Here is a 21,756-nt window from a genome sequence, read left to right on the forward strand (position 1 = left end):
ATATCAAATTCCTCATTAAACGGGTATACTTTTGGAAAATAATAATTATAATAGGGCAGCATTATCTAAAACGTAAATGTTTGATATACTTTTGGAGAAAAAAAAATCAGGATCATTAAAAAAATTTATATAAAGAAAATACAAATTTAAATTTGTTGAAATTATTGATGAAATTACTGACGAAAATTTATTTTGGAAGGAGTTGTATTTTGTAAGGTATAATAATATTACAAAATTTGAAATATCTATATTTGTTGTGTAAATTAATAAAATTTATTGTTACTATACGAAGATAAAAAAAATAGGTTGATATGATATATAAAAACATACTAATTTCAATGATATTTCACCGGATTCTTATGACATAAAAATTATAAAAAAAAAATCATAATCATCTCTAATATATAAAATTAACATTTTCGTAATTAATATCAGTTCCCAGGATAATTAATTTTTGTTTTGTTAAAGGTACCTAATACTTTTTCATGTTTATTTGAAAAGTTTCAAAAAAGTAGTTAACTGATTTCATGTAATTTGTGACAAAGAAAATCGAAATATATGAATACATACATTTGATATAGGAACAAAAAATGATCGAAAAAAATATAAAAAGCGAAAGAAGGTACTGACCTTCTAGCGCACAAGAGCGAATGTTGATAGAAGAGAATGATGATGCAAGTTATAAGTAATATTAACGATGTTGTAGGAGAATGTTTGAAGAAAAGAAACGATTGAAAATAAATGTGAGTCGCGGATTCAATGATGAATTGTATATGTATGTGATAATTTGAATATGATTTTTCGGTATTAATGATTTCCTAATAAAAAAAGATTTTATATTACTGGTTTACTAATACAAACGGATTTATATTAATGGTTGATATTAAGGCCTTGATTCAAATGATTTGTTAGTAATATATTTTTAAAATTGATCATATTAAAATCTTCATAACTGAAAATTCAAGATGTAAAATATGGAAAGCTTTTATTGGAATTAAATACATTCCATTTCAACGAATGTAAGTTATTGATTGATGATTGGAAAACATTTTATTGGAATTAAATACATTCCATATGGGGAAGATGATGTCAGCAATTTGATCTAAGGGTGGAAAAAATAAGATTGAAATACAATCAATGGTGCAGATTATTTAAGATGATGTCATAAAGTTTCTCTTTTAGTAATATTTAAGATTAGGAAGATATGAGTTGATAGAAGTGTAGGTCTTCTTGTTACCTTTCTGTGGATATAAAGATCGTCGATAATGGATTTATAACGAAGGAGTTATGGCCTTCAGAAGTTTAGTAGTTTCAGGCTTAGCCGAGTACGCTGGGCGTACATAAGGAGTATGTTGGGCGTACTAGTGAAGAAGGCAGTATGATGGGAGTACTTTTAGAGTACTTTGGGCATACCGACCAGGAGGATCGTGAATGTTCCCCGGAGTACGTTGGGCGTACCATATGTACGTTGGGCGTACTCCAGTCAGATCAGAACCCTCTATTTAAACTCCTTATCTCATAACCTAACCCTAATATCTTCAGCCTCCACCCCTCTAAAACCTAGAAATCGTCATATATCATCCATGGTGGCATTTTGAGCTTATGGAGTCCATTTTTGGGATGTTTAACCCCTTTTAGAGAAAATGAAGTTTGATGCAAAGATAGGAATCAAGGAGGAGCTTATGGATCTGGCTTTTAGGACTCATTCATAGCTTGATGAAGGTATAAAGCTTTGAACTTGACCATTGAATGCTTAGATCTATTATGTTGAGTTTTTGGATCTTTTTGGTCCCAAGAATGGAGCTTTATGGTTCCAAATCCGTTTTTAGGCTTGGGGTTGCCACCCTTGATGCTATTTCAGTCCCAAAGGCAGAAAGTTGGCATCTTGAAGGTCTTACTGGATTCATGGTTAAGTTAGGGTCACTTTTATGGAATTAGAATGCCATTTTTGGAGTTTGGGTTTGTTTGGGGAATGCAAAGTCACCAAGTTAGTGACTTTATGGGTTTAGATGTTAAATATATGTAACATCCCAAAGTTCAAGATCAAAAATTTCATTTTTATTTTTAGTTATTGCATAAAACTGATCAATATAAAAACTTTCATAATAATATCTCATATCAAAAACCAAAGAGTCAATAATCAAATAGAGTATCATAAAACCATATCAGAGTGTAATCCCAAAGATCCAGTGTGCGGAAAACATAGTGTGATGCATTGCGACCAAACCGACTCTTTTCCTTTAAAATAGTGTACCTGAAACACATAACACATAATACGGTAAACACGCATGCTTAGTGCGTTCCCCATGAATACCATGCACATATAATTAGCCACACGAGGCTAAAACTTAACAATACCTTTGGGTCAATGTGTCTCAGTGGGACCTTCCGATCCCACAACTCAGGTAGACCTTCCGGTCCTACTCTGTTGACCTTCCGGTCCATACTCAGATGACCTTCCGGTCCAAAACCTGGATGCTCATAGCATCTACGTATCACACAGATAAGAATATATTTCACATAAACAAAATGCATAATACCACATAGACAAATGCATAATATCCCATAGACAAAATGCATAACATCACATAAACAAATTGCATAATATCACATAAACAAATTGCATAATATCACATAACTCATGTGAGCACATAAGACCTTCCGGTCCCGCTCTATTGACCTTCCGACCCAAGTTTGTTGACCTTCCGATCCAAACCCTATCGACCTTCCGATCCTAGCAAACTCATTACGTGGCATATCACACAAAACATATATCACATATCACAAATAAACATACCAAGATAATTATCATAAATACAATTATCTACCAATTACTCATGTCGGTGGGCGGCATTGTGGCCTTAGGCCCACCCCTACTGGAAGGTAACTCACCTCACACTGTTGAAGTCCCGTAGACTCAATCCCACACTGCTGAAGTCCTGCAGACTCAACCCCAGCTGCTGGATGACAGATTCCCAACCTCTCAATATCAAAACATCACCCAATTAATAATTGGGTCCCACTACATAACCATAAGTACATACTTTGGATAATTATTACATTACCCCAGGCTTAGCGTTATTTAAGCCCAAGGCCCAATACATAGGCCCAAAGTCAATTAGGAATCAAAGCCCAACATATGACCTAGTTTTCCAAATTGGGCCCAGGCCTATACATGGTTTTTTTAAGGCCCAACATCATATAGTCACTAAGGCCTAAATTGTGGCCCATCTATGGCCCAATTTCCCAAATTGGGCCCAAAACCATTACATCGGCCTTACTTTAGGACCATTATATTATTCTAGTTCAATTACTTGATCTTGGATGGCCCATTTAACAACCCAATCATCAAGGCCCAATATAAAGGCCCAATAATAAAGCCAACTGAAATTAGGGTTTCACAGAAAATGTCGATTAGGGTTAAGTTTCCTACTTAACCTATTAAAGACTTAATGCTCTAAGGACTTAATCCATTAAGTCCACTGTCGCTTAGATTAATCTTGCCAATGATTTTGATTTAATATCTCCAGTTATTAAATAATTCCTATGTGTCCCGATTAATTTGCCAATATTAGGGTTTTGATTGCATTAGGGTTTTCCAAACCCTAATTAGGGTTTCTAACCCAATTACTAGCCCATTTATTATTTTTTTTGGGCTTTTAGGTCAATTAAGGCTTTAATGGGCCTATTAAGCCCACTAGAATATTATTAAGCCCATTAGAGTTTTATTCGGTCAATTGGAGTCCATTAGACTCATTAGGGTTTTCACTAAGCCTATTTGGATTCATTGCGCCCATTAGGATAACAAGGACCATTAGGGTTTCAAACACCCCATATGAATAACATTTGACAAGGCAAGACACACCGCCACCCGACACGGCGGCCGGTGGCGGCAGGAGGCAGCAGCCATCACCATAAGGTGGTGGTTTTTGGTTTTTCTTTCATTAATCCAATTTGTTACAGTTACAATGAATATCCCAAGAAAATAACTACACACACACTAAACTACACCCACCCATGGTGGCAGCCACCACCTCACGGCGACGTTAGGCGGTGGTCGGGGATGACAGAAGTGAAAATGGAAGCAGCCCTTCAGTCTCTCGGTTCCCCCGTCAAGAAGCAAATACACACACGCGAACATTCAATCCCACCTCCGCGAACAAGCCAACTTCGACGGAAACAGCAACATCAACGTCATCAGGAGGTGATGGCAGCGGCAGGTCGTGGTTGCTTCATCTTGGAGTGGCGCGTCGGCAGCAAGGAATGGAGGAAAGGGTAGCGGTCTATCTCCGAACCACCATAGTTTCCTGAAATCACCGGTTAGGCGGTGGTCGGGGATGCAGAAGCGAAAATGGCAGCAGCCCTTCAGTCTCTCGGTTCCCCCGTCAAGCAGCAAATACACACACGCGAACATTCAATGCCACGTCCGGGAACAAACCAACTTCGATGGAAACAGCAACATCAACATCATCAGGAGGTGGTAGCGGTGGTAGGTCGTGGTTGCTTCATCTTGGAGTGGTGTGTCGGCAGCAAGGAATGGAGGAAAGGATAGCGGTCCATCTCCGAACCACCTTAGTTTCCTGAAATCGCCTGTGATGGAATAGTAGTAGCGGTGGCATCATTGGTGCATCAAAATGGTGGCGGTGGTCCGGTTACGAGATGACGGTGGTGGGCGATACCCCTCATGGCAGCGAACAAAAGAGGAAATAAGGAGTGGAGTAGAGGTCCGGTGGGTTCTTTTCTTTCCCGACGCAACGATCGTGGCTCTACTGGGGATGGAGAGCAGCACCGATAAGCGAGGTATAAGGTGGGGTGAAGGCTCCACATGCTCTCTAGGGTTTCTGCATATAATCGGGTTTATATACCCCATGCCTAACTTACTCCCATGTTCACACATACAATCCCTCCTTCTCCCTTTTCTTTCAAAACATGGCAAATATTTACCATATGAACCCTACCCCTTGAACTCCTTACAAAATAAGTCCAAATTTTACTAAACAGTCCCTTTCTCAACAAATCCTTTTCAAAATCAATCCATAATTTATCTTTTTATCCCTTAATTCTCAATTATGACATTTCCAGCCCTTCCACCTCAATTCCTTTTAAAAAAAATCCTAAATAATTACCATGGAGTCCCTAACTCCAAAAATTCTTTATAATAAATTCGGAAAACATACTTTTACCCCCCTAAAATTTCAATTATTTATTTTAGGGCTATGATTCGTTCATTAATTTATTTATTTATCTAATAAATAAATAGGGTGTTACAACTCTCCCCCACTTAAATTATATTTTGTCCTCGAAATCATTCCCTGTCATTATGTACATGCCCTACTACTCTGGTAACATGTTAATCATCTAGGATGAACGAATCTCTCGCAACAAAACCACAAATATTAACACTGCCCAAACGCTGGAACTGCTTGAACACTGATCTGCCTGAAGCAGTACGCTGCTACATAGTTGCTTCCCAAAATCTATCGAGACCTTCCTGGTCTCAATTCATCCATTAATCATCTGAAATACCAGGTTCCAGCTTAGCTGCGGAGTCAATAGGACTCCCACTTAGTCGTCTTACACAACTTCTGAATGAAATCCTTCTTTTGAATTAGTTGCCACTAGTTGTCATACCACTGCGTCTCTAACAAACTTCCGATCCAACCGATCGGGTCTATATGTCGAACCCTGACGTCACCAAATACAGGCTAAAAGTTATTGCTACGTAACCGATGGTAGCCTTATATCACAAGCAATCTTATACAGTCCATTGCTTCCCTGATCCCACAACTGTAGTGGCACTCCTACAACCATATCACTAACTCAACCAAATCTAATCCATCTAGGAAATTCTGAAATCCAATTCGTGGATTTCCATATCCTTATTGCTATACCCGAACTGGTGGGTACCACTGCTCCTTCTGCGTTCTAACAACGCGCTCATGCTATCTACCAACCAAGTGAAGGCTATGGCTACAACCACAGACTTACATCACTCAAGCAATATTTGCTACTAATGAATGCTACGGCTACCCCCACAGTCTTACAACACTTTCCATACTACCTGATCGCTAGTGAATGCTACAGCTACCCCCACAGTCTTATAACACTTCCCACACTACCTGATCGCTAGTGAATGCTATGGTTACCCTCGCAGTCTTACAACACATCGAACAATGGTCGAACACGCACTCGACCCAACACGCACTGAGTGTAGCGCCTAGTTCCTGGTATGTAAATCTTCTTTGAGTATTTTCCTTTTTAAGCCTTGGACTCGGCGAGTCATAGGTCCGACTCGCAGAGTAGGGACGAGACACCGGACACGTTTAAGTTGGCGACTCGGCGAGTCCATATCCTGGACTCGGCGAGTCACCGCTATTGGATGAAACCCTAAGTTGCAGGGGTTTGCACCCTATTTAAGCAACATATCCGCCCCAAGCCAGCCCCCATTCACCCCCAGAGCTCGTAACCCTCGTTTAAGCTTGTTCTTTGAAGAGTTGAAGCAATTGTTGGTGTTTTTGAAGGTTTTGAAGAAGAAGGGAAGTAGATCTAGAAGAAGGGGAAGCCATCCAAGCACCATTGTGTTCTCTCAGCAGTTCAATTGAGCCGGAGGATTTCCGGAGTAGCAACAACAGTAGACAGTCGGTTCCCACACACACCAACAGCTATTTTGAGGTGAGTTTCCCTTCAGTAGTAACGGGTCTAAGGCACCAAGGCCGACCCGTATAGACGAGATGTTAGTATTAGAGTGTGGGCCGAGCCCGTATCTCTTAATAGAGTGATTGTGATATATGCTAGTAGGATAGAGCTGTTTATACTTGTTGTCTATGTGATACTTGTATGATATGAGTTGGCGGTTGAGTGTGGGCTAGGCCCGTATCTCTCCAAGAGTGGAGTGTGGGATAGGCCCGTATCTCCCAGATAGCAAAGTGTGGGCAAGGCCCGTATCTTCACGAGTGTGGGCATGGCCCGTATCTCCCAGAAAGTGAAGTGTGGGTAGGGCCCGTATCTTCACGAGTGTGGGCAAGGGCCCGTATCTCATAGTTGAATGTTGTTGTTATATGCTTCCATGGTATGGGGTATTATGGGGGAAGTCACTAAGCTTTGTGCTTACGGTTTGCAGTTTGATTTCAGGTACCTCTTCAGCTAAGGGAAAGGAGTCGGCGCAGTAGCAGCACATCACACATACGCCTTTTGTTTTCCGCATTGTAGATTTTCTGGGATGTACTCTGAATTCTGATTATGATGTCACCGGTTTTTCAGACATGGATTTTTATCATGAATGTTTGTAATGATGTTTTATGTTTTCACCTAAATTAAAAATGAAATTTTTAACCGGTAATTTTGGGGCGTTACAAGTTGGTATCAGAGCCCTGGTTTGAGGGATTCGGACACACCTTCAGGGGTGTTTGAACTCAAATTGAGGAATTAAAACGTTTTGGAAAGAGAAAATGTTTCTAAAAAGGGTTAAGTAAAGGGTTTTAAGAAAGAATAATGTGTGTGATGTGCGCAACCGGCCGAGCTCAAGTAAGTATTACCCAAAATACCCATACAAGTTTATGTTATGTTTATCAGCTTTTGTAGAACAGCATGCTAGAATAGGAATACGGATCTAGGAGTGATGCCTTATGTGCCTGCTTTATGTGCTTAAGTATATGAAAGAATTGTATGCTAGTTTAGTGCTCTCTGCGAGGATAGAGTTGCTTGAGATTGTTTTCCTTATGTCCAAATGTTGTTTGCTTTGTGCTATGTGGGCTTTGAAGTGATGGGAGTTAACTGTTAGGTGGATACGCTAAAGTCACATGTGATCAGGGTCGTATAAACTCAGAGTGTTGAATCTGACCCTATTACGTAACTCTTATTTGAGTCTTAACCGTTGTAGGTTTGATTCCCTTACTCGAAGGATTATCCGAGCCTCATGACATTTGATTTTATTCAGGTAATAGTTAATTGGCATCACCAAGAGGCCTTCAATAGCTGAGGATTGGGTTGGGTGAAGTCAAGGGTTTCCTAGGGTAAGCCTAGGATAAAGAGTAGCAGTGATTAGCGGTAGTGGAAGGGACTTGGTGGAGTTAAGGCAGTCCTTGAAGAAGGTACGGATAGATGTGGAAGGTAGTATGGGCCCGTACTACTGAAAGCAGAGGATCCGTACCCGAACCAAGGAAGGCCAATATAAGACCGGGGAACTTGAAGTGAGTAGGATCCCTCCAGGGGTATTAGTATCGCTAACAATTGTTATTTCTTGTATTTCAGAATGGTGGTACTATGCCTGAGGCTAGCAGTTGGCAGTTTAGGAGAGGGGTCGGGTTCGGGATCAGGTTCCGAGCCAGTAGATGAGAGGCTGCGCGAGTTCATCGCGTCTGAGATCACCAGGGGTATCCTTGATGATGGGTTTTAGCCATAAGAACTTTCCTATGTGCGCATGCAAAACCCTAATGCTTGGATCTAGGATTTCTAATCAAACATGCTTTGAATCCAAGACTTCTAATGACTATTTAGGTGTAATAACAATATTGAAACAGATCTAGAATCATACCTTTGAATTCCTTGTTGATCTTGTTGTCTTGGAGCTTCTATAGTCACAATTGTCATTCCTCTAATCGCTTACAAACACCAACTAGCAAAGAGGATGATTTGGGAGAGAGGAGAGGGGAGGAATTCAGCCAGAGTCTCTCTACTTTAGATGGGATGTCGAATTCTCTCAGCCATAGGGTTTATTTATACTTGTAGACTCCTTAAGGGTTACAGCTTAAACCCTAATTGGATAACTTAGACTTTAAGTTAATCCATATCCTTTCCTTGATAACCCTATGGACGATTTTGGCTTATCCTAGCCTTAGAAATCGTCCAATCCTTTATCAATAAGGATTTACAGTCTAAAGTGTAACTATCAAGCAATTGACAATTTATACCCTCTTATTTAATTAATCTCTTTAAGTCACCAAATTAACTCCAATTAATTCTATGACTTGTATTAATCAAATAACAATATATTATTCTTTATATTATTCTCATAATATACTAATAATATTTCTCTCTCTTAATAAATCATCCTATCAAGTTTCTATGGTGAAGGCAACCCAAAAGGACCATGCACAATCGGGTCAAATACTTGCCTAATATAGTTGTAGCCTTAGACACTATTCCAACAGTCTCCCACTTGGATAAGTCTAGTAACTATATGCGCAGGTACATTCCGATTTGCAGTCGTAGCTCTCAAAGATGCTATCAAACTCTGATCTAATCAATCTTGTCCTTTAGATAAGGGATCGTACAGTCCTCTGTTAGATATCATGCTGACAATACTATGGAATAATTAGTCCAGCATTTGGTTTCTCAATTTCCGTTTTATTTGACATAGAACTTAATCGAAAAAATCAATTCAGTTCTGATCGGGCCCGGCACATAAGTCAAAATCAAATCATCGAGCGGCCGAGATATCACTTTTTCCTTCTTAGGATAAAAGTTACATATAAACTTCGACTTATATGCATTTACTTAGTCATTAACCAACTATGCACAACAATGTGTTTTATAACATCGAGTTACCAATGTGTTTTCGCATTATCAATGTACAATCAATTAACCAATAACAAACCATATGCCTAGGTTTTAAGACTATATGATATTATCGTCTTGTGATCACCCATTTACTATCATATTCCATAAGGTGATTCCAGCAAGCGCGGGTTTGTTCCAATGCTCAAAACTAGTTCATAAGCACTCATGAACATTGCAGCAATCTTTTGCTATGTCTAACACCATTTAGACACTCTACACACCTATTCGTGACAATCTTCATTCATATCTACTTCCGGCATATCAACGATTGTGGACTATTTGAACAATCCGATTATTCTTAATAAACTCAATTATTCTGGAAGTCAAAACATGCAAAGTGAAACAATAGTAAAACAATTAACATAAGACAGTAACATTACTTATAAATAAAATTCCTTTATTTAATCATCAAATGTCAATTACATTTATCTATTATACATTTCTAATACTATCCAATCTATGCTAATATCATCCTTCAGCCCAATACTCCTAGCATGCTGCAAATGCTTAACCCTACTCAGTCCCTTCGTAAGCGGATCTGCTGGGTTAGCTTCTGATGATATTCTCTTTACTACGAGTTGTCCTTCTTCTACACGATGTCTAATGAAGTGATATTTTCTGTCGATATGTCGTGATCTACCATGATCTCTCGGTTCCTTGGTCAAGGCAACCGCTCCTTCATTATCACAGAAAATCTCCATGGGCTCCTTTATGGCAGGTACAACTCCATGATCACCAATGAAGTTCTTTAGCCATATTGCCTCCTTCGACGCTTCTCTTGCTGCGATGTACTCTGATTCGCACGTTGAATCAGCTACGGTTTCCTGCTTGGAACTCTTCCAAGTCACTGCTCCTCTATTCATGTTAAAGACCCAGCCCGGCTGCAAACGATAGTTGTCCCTGTCGGTCTGAAAACTGGCGTCACTATACCCTCGCACCTTCAAGTCATCACTCCCTCTAAGGACTAAGAACCATTCCTTCATCCTCCGAAGGTACTTAAGGATATTCTTCACCACAACCCAATGGGCTTTGCCAGGATTCCCTTGATATCTACTAACCATGCTAAAAGCAAAGGCTACGTCGGGGCGAGTACAAGTCATAGCGTACATGATTGAGCCTACTGCGGAAGCGTATGGAACTCGGCTCATTTCAGCTATCTCGGCTTCGGTACTCGGACTTTGAGTCTTACTCAACTTGGCATTGCTTGTATCGGTGATTCTCTCTTTTTCGAGTTTTCCATACTAAAACGTTTTAGTACCTTCTCTAAGTAAGTGTTCTGACTAAGTCCTATTAGTCTCTTACTTCTTTCTCTTACTATCCTTATTCCCAAAATGTAAGAAGCCTCTCCGAGGTCCTTCATAGCGAAACACTTCCCGAGCCAGGACTTGACTTCCTGCAGAGTCGGGATGTCATTTCCTATGAGTAATATGTCATCAACATATAGAACGAGGAAGCTTACTATACTCCCACTGGCTTTGACATATACACAAGATTCGTCTTCGCTTCGTACAAATCCAAACTCTTTGACTTTCTCATCAAAGCAAAGATTCCATCTGCGAGACGCTTGCTTAAGTCCATAAATGGACTTCTCAAGCTTACACACTCTATTTGGATGCTTCGGATTCACAAACCCCTCTAGCTAAGCCATGTAAACATCCTCAGCCAACTTTTCGTAAAGGAAGGCGGTCTTGACATCCATTTGCCAAATCTCATAATCATGAAATGCGGCAATTGCTAGCATCACTCTAATAGATTTAATCTTCTCAACTAGTGAGAAGGTCTCATCATAGTCAACTCCTGGAGTTTGAGTAAAGCCCTTCGCAACCAATCGCGCTTTATACGTGTGTACGTTCCCATCCACGTTGGTCTTCTTCTTGAAGATCCATTTGCACCCAACGGTCTTACGTCCGGGCACATAATCAACCAAATTCCAAACTTGGTTATCGTACATGGATTGGATCTCGCTGTCCATTGCCTCTTTCCATTTCGCAGACTCCGGGCCTGCCTTGGCTTCCTTATAGCTATTAGGTTCCTCAAGATTTATTAGTGTACCATCACTAATATACGTGTCCCTTTCGGTAGTAATATGAAAACCATAAAACTGGGGATGAACTCTAACTCTATCGGAACGTCTAAGAGGTAAGGATTTGTCAATCGGTTCAACTGGAGTTTCCTCCTCGGGTTGAATGCCAGCGGTAGAGGTTCCTTCATCTATCGACTATTGAATCTCTTCAAGTTCGATTTGCCTCCCACTGTCTCCTTGGCTCATGAGTTCTCGCTCTCGGAAAACTCCTCTCCTCGCAACAAAGACAACATTGTCTTTCGGTCTATAGAAGATATATCCAAAGGATTTTTGCGGGTAGCCGATGAAAATACATCGCTCACTTCGAGGTTGAAGCTTGTCATGAGTATCTCGTCTTACAAAAGCCTCGCAACCCCAAACCTTGATATGTGCCAACGAGGGAGCTTTCCCTGTCCACATCTCGTGAGGTGTTTTGGCAACCTTCTTAGTAGGGACTCGGTTAAGGATATGGGCGGCAGTCTCTAAGGCATACCCCCAAAAGAAGATAGGTAGTGAAGCACGACTCATCATAGAGCGAACCATATCCAATAAGGTTCGATTACGCCTTTCTGCCACACCATTCAACTGCGGTGTCCTAGGAGGCGTCAATTGCGAAACTATTCCACACTCCTTGAGATAATCGTGGAATTCAAGACATAGGTACTCTCCTCCTCGATCGGATCGAAGCATCTTGATTTTCCTTCCCAATTGATTCTCCACTTCATTCTTGAACTCTTTGAACTTTTCAAAGGTTTCTGACTTTTGCTTGATTAAATAGATATACCCATATCTACTATAATCATCGATAAAAGTCACATAGAAGCGGTTCCCATCCTTCGTGGTTGATCTAAAGGGTCCACATACATCGGTATGTATTAGGTTCAATAGCCCCTCACCCCTTTCACAAGTATTCGTGAAGGGTGACTTAGTCATCTTTCCAAGTAAACAAGACTCGCATGTGTCATCTTCCCTAAGGTCGAATGACTCCAAGACTCCATCCTTTTGGAGTTGGGCTATGCGTTTCTTGTTGACATGTCCAAGACGGCAATACCACAAGGATGCTTTATCCAAACTAGTGGAAGAATCAATATTCAAAACATCATTTCCTAAGTTATCAACATATATTCCATTACAGGGTATATCTTCAAAGTAAGAGACACTATTTAGATAAGCCAAAATAGAACCATTCTCATTATTAAAAGAAAATCTAAATCCTTGTTTATATAAACCATGAAATGAAATGATGTTTCTAGCCATTTCTGGCGAATAGCAACAATTGTTCAAATCTAAACACAAATTATTCCTAAGCACTAAAGAATACACTCCCATCTTGGTAACAGGCGACAATCTTCTGTTCCCCATGATTAAATTGATCCTTCTTTGCTCCACATCCCTACTTCTTCTTAGTCCCTGCACATTTGAACAAATGTGATAACCACAACCGGTGTCAAGAACCCAAGAAATAGCATGGTTAGAATCGTTAGATATAATTGTGTATATACCTGCGAAAGATGGCTTGATCTTTCCTTCTTTGATTGCTTGTAGGTATTCTGGGCAGCTTCTCTTCCAATGTCCTATCTTGTGGCAGTGGTGGCACTCTGCCTCCTTCGGGTTAGGATAGGGCTTAGAGGGATCAAATTTGGTCCCACTAGAAGAGGCACCATCTCGGGCTTTAACCTTGCGATAGTTCTCCGAGGTCCTTCATAGCGAAGCACTTCCCGAGCCAGGACTTAACTTCCTGCAGAGTCGGGACGTCGTTTCCTACGAGTAATATGTCATCGACATATAGAACGATGAAGCTTACTACACTCCCACTGGCTTTTACATGTACACACGATTCATCTTCACTTCGTACAAATCCAAACTCTTTGACTTTCTCATCGAAGCAAAGATTCCACCTGCGAGACGCTTGCTCTAGTCCATAAATGCACTTCTCAAGCTTACACATTCTATTCGGATGCTTCGAATCCACAAACCCCTCTGGCTGAGCCATGTAAACATCCTCAGCCAACTTCCCGTTAAGAAAAGCGGTCTTGACATCCATTTGCCAAATCTCATAATCATGAAATGCGGCAATAGCTAGCATCACTCTAATAGATTTTATCTTCGCAACTGGTGAAAAGGTCTCTTCATAGTCAACTCCGGGAGTTTGAGTAAAGCCCTTCGCAACTAATCACGCTTTAAATGTGTGTACCTTTCCATCCACGTCGGTCTTCTTCTTGAAGATCCATTTGCACCCAACGGTCTTACGTCCAGGCACATTTTCAACCAAATTCCAAACTTGGTTATCATACATGGATTGGATCTCGCTATCCATTGCCTCTTTCCATTTTGCAGACTCCGGGCCTGCCATGGCTTCCTTATAGCTATTAGGTTCATCAAAATTTATTAGTGTACTATCACTAATATAAGTGTCCCCTTCGGTAGTAATATGAAAACCATACAAATGGGGTTGAAACCTAACTCTTTCGGAACCTCTAAGAGGTAATGATATGTCAATCAGTTCAACCGGAGTTTCCTCCTCGGGTTGAGTGCCAGCGGTAGAGGTTCCTTCATCCATCAACTCTTGAATCTCTTCAAGATCGATTTGCCTCCCACTGTCTCCTTGGCCTATGAGTTCTCGCTCTCGGAAAACTCCTCTCCTCGCAACAAAGACAACATTGTCCTTCGGTCTATAGAAGAGATATCCAAAGGATTTCTACAGGTAGCTGATGAAAATACATTGCTCACTACGAGGTTCGAGCTTGTCGTGAGTATTTCGTCTTACGAAAGCCTCGCAACCCCAAACCTTGATATGTGCCAACGAAGGAGCTTTCCCCGTCCACATCTCATGAGGTGTTTTGGCAACCTTCTTAGTAGGGACTTGGTTAAGGATATGGGCGGCAGTCTCTAAGGCATACCCCCAAAAAGATGTAGATAGCGAAGCACGACTCATCATAGAGCGAACCATGTCCAACAAGGTTCGATTACGCCCTTCTGCCACACCATTCAATTGTGGTGTCCTAGGTGGCATCAATTGTGAAACTATTCCACACTCCTTGAGATAATCGTGGAACTCAATACTTAAGTACTCTCCTCCTCGATCGGATCGAAGCATCTTGATCTTCCTGCCCAATTGATTCTCCACTTCATTCTTAAACTCTTTGAACTTTTCAATAGTTTCTGACTTTTTCTTGATTAAGTGGATATACCCATATCTACTATAGTCATTGGTAAAAGTCACGTAGAAGCGGTTACCATCCTTCGTGGTAGATATACCTGCGAAAGATGGCTTGATCTTTCCTTCCTTGATGGCTTGCAGGTACTCTGGACAGCCTCTCTTCCAATTTCCTATCTTGTGGCAGTGGTGGAACTCTGCCTCCTTCGGATTAGAGCAGGGCTTAGCGGGATCAACTTTGGTCCCACTAGAAGAGGCACCATCTCGGGCTTTCACCTTGCGATGGTTCTTTGATGAAGCCTTCCTCTTCTTTCCTTTTCCTTGTCCAATTGCCAAGACAAGAGCAGCGGGCGGATTGGGAGTTGGTGCAACAGACTTGTCCTTGAAGTTGCTCTTAGCGACCCTCAAGAGACCTTGGAGTTTGCTTAGGGTGACCTCTTTTTTGTTCATGTGATAGGTCATCCTAAATTGATTGTAGCTCGGAGGCAAAGAGTGAAGCACCATGTCGATCGCCAAGTCTTCCCCAAAGTCAACATTTAACTTGCGAAGGCGGTCGACATACCTTTGCATCTTTTGCAAGTGCACGGTAAGAGATTCTCCATGACCCATCTTAGCGGAAATCATGTTAGTGAAATCTCATAACCCTCTTGTCTCGCATTTTGATGGTATCTCTCCAATAAGTCTAGGTGCATTTCGTACGGATACATGTCCTCGTAGGACTTTTGGAATTCGGAGTTCATAGTCGCGATCATGATGCAATGCACTTTCGTTGCATCACGCTCGTGAGTTTCGAAAGCGGTGATTTCGGCGGGAGTAGCGATTTCGGGGTTGATTTTCTCGAGCTTCTCATCGAGGACATACTCCTTATCCTCATAGCGAGCAATCATGCGAATGTATCTTATCCATTCGCTAAAGTTCGTTCCATCAAACGTGACATTTTGACAAAGGCTCATCAATGTGAAAGAACTCGCAGCAGCATTGTTAGCGTCCGACATCTACAATTAGAAAGGACAAAGATAGATTAGAATATGAATCCCTAATTATCACCCAATAAGAAAAATTAGGGCTAGGATCCAATAGCAATATTTACACATTAGAAAAGGGATGCCATAATCTAACATGCAAACAATTTGAAGGTAAGTGAATGACGATTCACTAATTCTCCACCATGAAAAACATAACTTTAAGTCCTAAATGTATTGAGAATTCCTAGGTTCGGATGAGATTCATTGAAACTTTTCAATGGCATGTTTAAATCTCGATATGCCCCTCTTGTTTGTGATTGGGATACCAAGGATCACAAAGCGGGTGTGAATTACCATGCAAATTAACATGGTGCCTTCATTGTAATGATCACCTATTCGATGTGTCGGTAAACCACACACGCTCCATTGAACTATGATAAACAATGAATCACCCTTTGCCACCTTCACTTAGAACCAATTAGTGTGCCGGTAAACCACACACGCTCCACTAACTTCTTAGCAAGGTGCAAAGTGTAATTTCATGGGATTGCATCAATTCACTTTTCCTAAAGTAACTATGATTGGGAAATTTTAATAAAACATTTAGTTACTTTGTATTTCTTATTATACTTTTAATTAGAGGATGAGGTTTCCCTATCCTACCCGTTCGGCTAACGACCCTCCACCAATCAAGCGAGCGGTGGGTGTGAGTGTACACCCATTAAGCGCCATTTTATAGGCCGCAACCTTATACCCACCTTATAGACCGACTTCGTGAATGAGGCCTACTAACGGTAAGAATAGCATTTAAGTTATATATATATATATATATATATATATATATATATATATATATATATATATATATATATACTAGCCGTTTACCCGCGCTAAGCGCCGGGCGGCAAAAAGTTTCTTTCAGAAGATAGTTTTAATAGTTTCCTTTAGACGTGAGTTATTCATTGCGGCCATTTAGTAGACTATTATGTGTCGAATAGTTCATTTCAACATATAGTTTCTTGCTAGGTGTATAGTCATACAATACGATAAAAGTTGAGTCTACATCTCAAATAATTCATCTGATAGTTCATACTTGATTTTACAATATATAAATAACAAGAATCTGCAACCATATAGTTTTGTACATTTATAACATGTCCAATATATAAGCTACACCAATCTACAATCATGTTGCTTCATCTGCTAGCCCTGCATTAAACATCAAATAAGCATCTAAGATACATATTTGAAGAAATTGTATAATAATAAGTTGTTGATTGTACCTTGTTAATCACATAACACTTCTTTATACACAACGTTTGATGTGTAGATTCCATCATTATCAAACGTTTTTTCCGGCTTTACTAATACCTTGGTATTGACACGTGATATTGCTCTGGACAACGCCACATAAAGCTGGCCGTGTGAGAATACCGATTCTGGTAGATAAACACCTACATTTGGAATTGTTTCTCCTTGAGCTTTATTGATTGTCATAGAGAAACTAAGTTGAATTGGAAACTGCTTTCTTTTAAGTTTAAATGGGAACATCTCATCGTCAGACGGACATAGAGGAATTCTTGGTAAAAACACTCTTTTTCCAGCATGTTGGCCAACAACTATCTCTGCATCAATGACATTTTGTTGGAAAGCTCAACATATCAATCTGGTGCCATTACATAACCCATTTGAAGGATCGATATTTCGCAAAACTATTACAGGGCATCCAGTTTTTAACCGAAGATAATGAGGGGGTATACCACTAACATTTAGCAAGTTCAAATACTCCATCGGATATAAGTTATTTTTGTCATCTTCTGCTTCATCAAAACTATAGTAAACTTTTTGCTCGCCAGAAAATTGTTCGATCAACTTATTATTAATCTCATCAACACTTTCATTTTTAGTTGACAATATCGCCCTCGAAATGATAAATTTTGAATCGGCGTCGTTGGATTGCAAAGAAGGAAATATTGCATCAATCAGAGCGTCCACTGATTTAGTTTTATCAGTGTATCGAATGGACATGTTATCAAGTATACGAATATAGGACTCATCCAATGTTTCCTCCTTTCCATCACCGAATCATAATAAAAAATCAGAAAACCACGGGTTATTTACCGCTCTCATGTTGATATTTAATCGAAGCCTTTTAACTGAAGCCTATAGTGGTGACATTCGTAAGCTAGATTCGACAATTTGTGCTCGAGTGCCACGTCTCATGACCGGAAACACTTGTTTAAAGTCACCTCCCATAACCATTATCTTTCCACCGAAAGGGAGCTTCTCATCTGTGATGTCTTACATTGTCCGATCAACTGCTTCTACTGCCTGCCTCTTAGCCATTGCTGCTTCATCCCATATGATTACCTTTGCCTCGCGAAGTATCTGAGCCTTCCCACTTTGTTTAGTGATCTTTCACATCAAGTTATTATCAAGATTGAGGGGAATTCCAAATCGTGAATGAGCTGTTCTCCCTCCTGGCATGTTGTTAGCCGCAACACTTGACGTGGCAGTTGCAAGTGCAATAAGACCACGGGCACGAATATTGGCCAACAAAGCTTTGTACAAAAATGTCTTTCCAGTTCCACCGGGACCATCTATGAAGAAGACACCCGGAATATTTTGATCCACATGCCTCATTATCTCATCATATGCAAACTTCTAGTCTGGATTGAGAGAGTCCTGCGCATGTAAGTCTTCATATTCCACATTTATAGAGTATTCTTTTTGCACCTCACGATAGCCTCTTGATTGTAAATCGATGTGTGCACTGACATTTGGAAGGTCGTAATCACTAAGCTTTTTACTCATCGATTCTAGGAAGGATCTAATGTCGATGAGGACCATATTTTGCACTCGCTCGGCACATCCATATTGTTTCCTATAATCTTCAGAAAGAGAATCATAGTGGTCGTCCCATAACTTGCGAACATTTTCTGGTTCACAAAAAATCAGCATCATCGCAAATAACCTTCTAAGTGCGCTGGGAAATTGAAATAACGAAGCCTCTTCAAGACACTGTGATAAATTATCATCCGTCTCTATTAAACCTCTTTCGAGAGCTGTTTTTCAAAATGTAGGGTGTAATACACCATTGGCTGTGTATAAATCTTCAAAGCATGTAGGCCCGGTGATATGACATAAAAGCAGACGTAGGTAGTATCTCTCTCCTTCAGCTGGATTAGCATAAACAAGTCGACCAACCATTGATTTATGTTCCGGGGTCCTCCAACAATGGTTGCCCCAATTCCATGTAAAATGTTTGGGAAAATCCTTATACAAATATTCTCTCGCTTTGGAATCTTCTTTATTCTTCTTGAAAAATGTCGTCAACATTGAATCTTTTTCTTTCTCCCTATCAACAATGTCTTCCATTCTGTCACCGTCTTTGAACCTAACCAACTGTTGATTTGGGAGATGTATTTGCAAGGCCATCACACAAGGGTGGATTTTTGAAAGAGGAAAGCTAAAAACTCGCCATAATGCCTCGGGAGGGGACACATAACGTGCATCTTGATACTTTTTTATCTCATTAATAACATTTTCTTGGTCTTTATCAATATGGATAACTTGTTTGTCATGGCCCTTATAAACATATTTGAAGAGGTACTTCACAGACTTTATACTCGAACAAACCTCAACGTTGATATGACAATTAAACATCATTAACAACTTCGGGTTGTATGGAGCCACCCATCAGTTATCCAATGATGTATTTCTTACAGTAACCTCAATTCCATTATTTCTCCTTCTATATAATGGATATGAGTCCTCTCCTTGTGATGTCTTTTCATTGAATTGCCTAGGATATCTGAAACGACATATTTTTGGCACACCCTGCATACACGGACTTTTTTCTCGTAAGCTACCACAGGGACCGTGCATCATGTGACTTTTGACAAGATCATGCATTTCAGGAAACCTTATTGGGTCGGGAATTTCCGCACACACAAGTTTGTCATAATCGTCTGGATTATTCATCTTATATCCAGGGGTCATTATTAAGAGGAAATGTGCATGTGGCAATCCACACTTTTGAAACTCTATCATATACACATATGACCCCACCACACCAATTATATGTCTCTGCAATAACTGTACCTTGAGATCCTCTAACTTAGCATGAAAAACTCTTGCAACAAGGTCCGGTCGATCTTGAGCTGACTGTCCAGGTAATAACTCATCATCGATTTATTTCCATTTTGGGTTGCACGTCATTGTAAGAAATATATCTGGCCTCCCATCATCTTGAACTAAAGCCATGGCATCTAGAAATCTTTGGCGCATGTCACGTGGACCTCCAATGAAACTTGCAGGTAACACAACTCTCTGTCCAACCCTACTTGGTTGAGCCTCACCGGCATTGAAGCAATCAACAACGCCATGGTATAAATCGGCTCTAATTTTGGTTTGGTTCTTTTCAAAAAAAACCAAATGTGTAGTCTCAATCTTTATATAGGTATCTACTGCAAACTGCTGGAACAATCTTTCTCCCATCAAAATGACATTATCATTTGACCGTATCTGGAACTTGTAACAATAGTACTCCTGCATACTTACAGTATTTCTGCATTTTTTTGAAGTAGATCCTGCGATATCATAATTTATGTGAAAAATATAAATTTAATATCCAAATATTTAAGGAAATACCTGTTACATGTTTTAAATATGTAAAAGAATGTTAAAGGCGTACCTTCTGAACCTTCATCATTGTCTTCATCATCACTATTAATTTCATCCATGGCCACCCCATATCTTGGTATTTTAGGATGCCATCCAGACTCACCATTGGGAAAGAATAAAGGATACGACAAAGGATCATAACAACCAAAGTGAGGTTGAATTTCAGTACTATAGTTAGACCTCCCGTAGACAATAATACTTCTTTTATATGCAGTGATGTTGTCATTTCCTTCAACCCAAATACCAGTAACCTATGCAAAGGTGTAGTTCAATATTGTGATTAATATGATATGTATAATAATTAATATGACACATTTAATTTTAAAATGAATAAAGATAAATGTTAATATTCACACCTCAGATGTGGTCGGCTTATTGTACAGCCTTTGGTCAAGCTCCACCGATGCATTCAAAGTCACTCTATAATTATCAAGCGGTCCTAGATCAGAAAGCCGTTTAAATGTTCTAACGTAAGGATTTGAAGCTAGAATACGTGTTAGTTTTTGGATGATTCTTCTATCAACATTCTTCCAGGAGGATCTCTGTGATATTTCAGCTTCACCATCATAAAAATACAACTGTAAATACCTCGATTTTCCATCCCTTGAAATTAACTGATCGATATTATGATAGAGTGTTCCGTGCGCACAAAAAGTGTAAACTCCAAAATTCATATTGGCCAATTCTTTATCCACCTTTACACCCAGTGATGCGAAAGAAAAGTTTGAGTTGTACGCCCTTATATTGTACCTGAAGCTTTCTTCTAGCTGCTCTTGCCTTTTGAAGAGTTGGTGCAATTCTGTGGGAATAGGGGAGTGTGCCAGTTTTGTTTTCCCACTCATGCAACAAAAGGTAGGGAATTCATATTGTATTCTCTTTGCTCCACAATAAACACAAGGCTTTGAGCCTTTAATATACGATGTTCCATACGGATATTTTCGTAAACAAAATCATACGGATCCTCCTGAAAGGCGTATACTCTTCTTTTTGTCATGATAGTTCGTTCCTTTCTTCGTTGATAATATTCTTTATTATAAGTAGTCGTCCTCTGAGCAGCACTTATAACACTCACAGAGGAATCTTCATTGATATTTGTTTCGTTTGTCTCCATTGTAGTGCAACTTGTGAGTGTTGTAGGTTGACTACATCCTTCACCAGTAGCTATCCTTCTCATTTTGCTTTTCTCCTTTTTTCGTGCATAATAGTTTCTATTGTATCTTTTTCGAGTTTCTACAAATATATTATTTGGATAAATACTCATATATTATAAATGCAAATATATATTCATATAAACGACATACCTTTTTCTATATCTATCGGGTTTTGGG

The 21,756-nt window shown here is 39.8% G+C and overlaps 2 protein-coding genes across 2 annotated transcripts; both read right to left on the bottom strand.

The window, feature by feature from the left end:
- Window positions 1-17,029: 17,029 nt before the first annotated feature.
- On the bottom strand, window positions 17,030-17,770 carry LOC145045940 (uncharacterized). The gene is made up of 2 exons (XM_078994227.1): window positions 17,503-17,770; window positions 17,030-17,367 (listed from the first exon to the last, which is right to left on the bottom strand). Exons 1-2 carry the CDS (start codon window positions 17,768-17,770, stop codon window positions 17,030-17,032), a joined length of 606 nt encoding a protein of 201 aa, XP_078850353.1.
- Window positions 17,771-19,936: 2,166 nt separating this feature from the next.
- LOC145045941 (uncharacterized) lies at window positions 19,937-21,102 on the bottom strand. The gene is made up of 3 exons (XM_078994228.1): window positions 20,785-21,102; window positions 20,439-20,679; window positions 19,937-20,334 (listed from the first exon to the last, which is right to left on the bottom strand). The coding sequence occupies exons 1-3, from the start codon at window positions 21,100-21,102 to the stop codon at window positions 19,937-19,939; spliced, it is 957 nt and encodes a 318-aa protein (XP_078850354.1).
- Window positions 21,103-21,756: the final 654 nt, after the last annotated feature.

This window comes from Lactuca saligna, chromosome 5 (genome assembly GCF_052625555.1).
Source record: "Lactuca saligna cultivar CGN05327 chromosome 5, ASM5262555v1, whole genome shotgun sequence".
Lineage (NCBI taxonomy): Eukaryota > Viridiplantae > Streptophyta > Magnoliopsida > Asterales > Asteraceae > Lactuca > Lactuca saligna.

What these genes read in the sequence shown, in the direction of transcription:
- LOC145045940 (XM_078994227.1), bottom strand. Translation starts at nt 17,770, where the DNA reads ATGTCCATTCGATACACTGATAAAACTAAATCAGTGGACGCTCTGATT. An exon ending in GAACTTGCTAAATGTTAGTG is followed by an intron (nt 17,368 to 17,502) that starts GTATACCCCCTC and finishes TCATTGATGCAG; the next exon opens with AGATAGTTGTTGGCCAACAT.
- LOC145045941 (XM_078994228.1), bottom strand. Translation starts at nt 21,102, where the DNA reads ATGAATTTTGGAGTTTACACTTTTTGTGCGCACGGAACACTCTATCAT. An exon ending in ATAAGCCGACCACATCTGAG is followed by an intron (nt 20,680 to 20,784) that starts GTGTGAATATTA and finishes ACCTTTGCATAG; the next exon opens with GTTACTGGTATTTGGGTTGA. An exon ending in CAATGATGAAGGTTCAGAAG is followed by an intron (nt 20,335 to 20,438) that starts GTACGCCTTTAA and finishes ATGATATCGCAG; the next exon opens with GATCTACTTCAAAAAAATGC.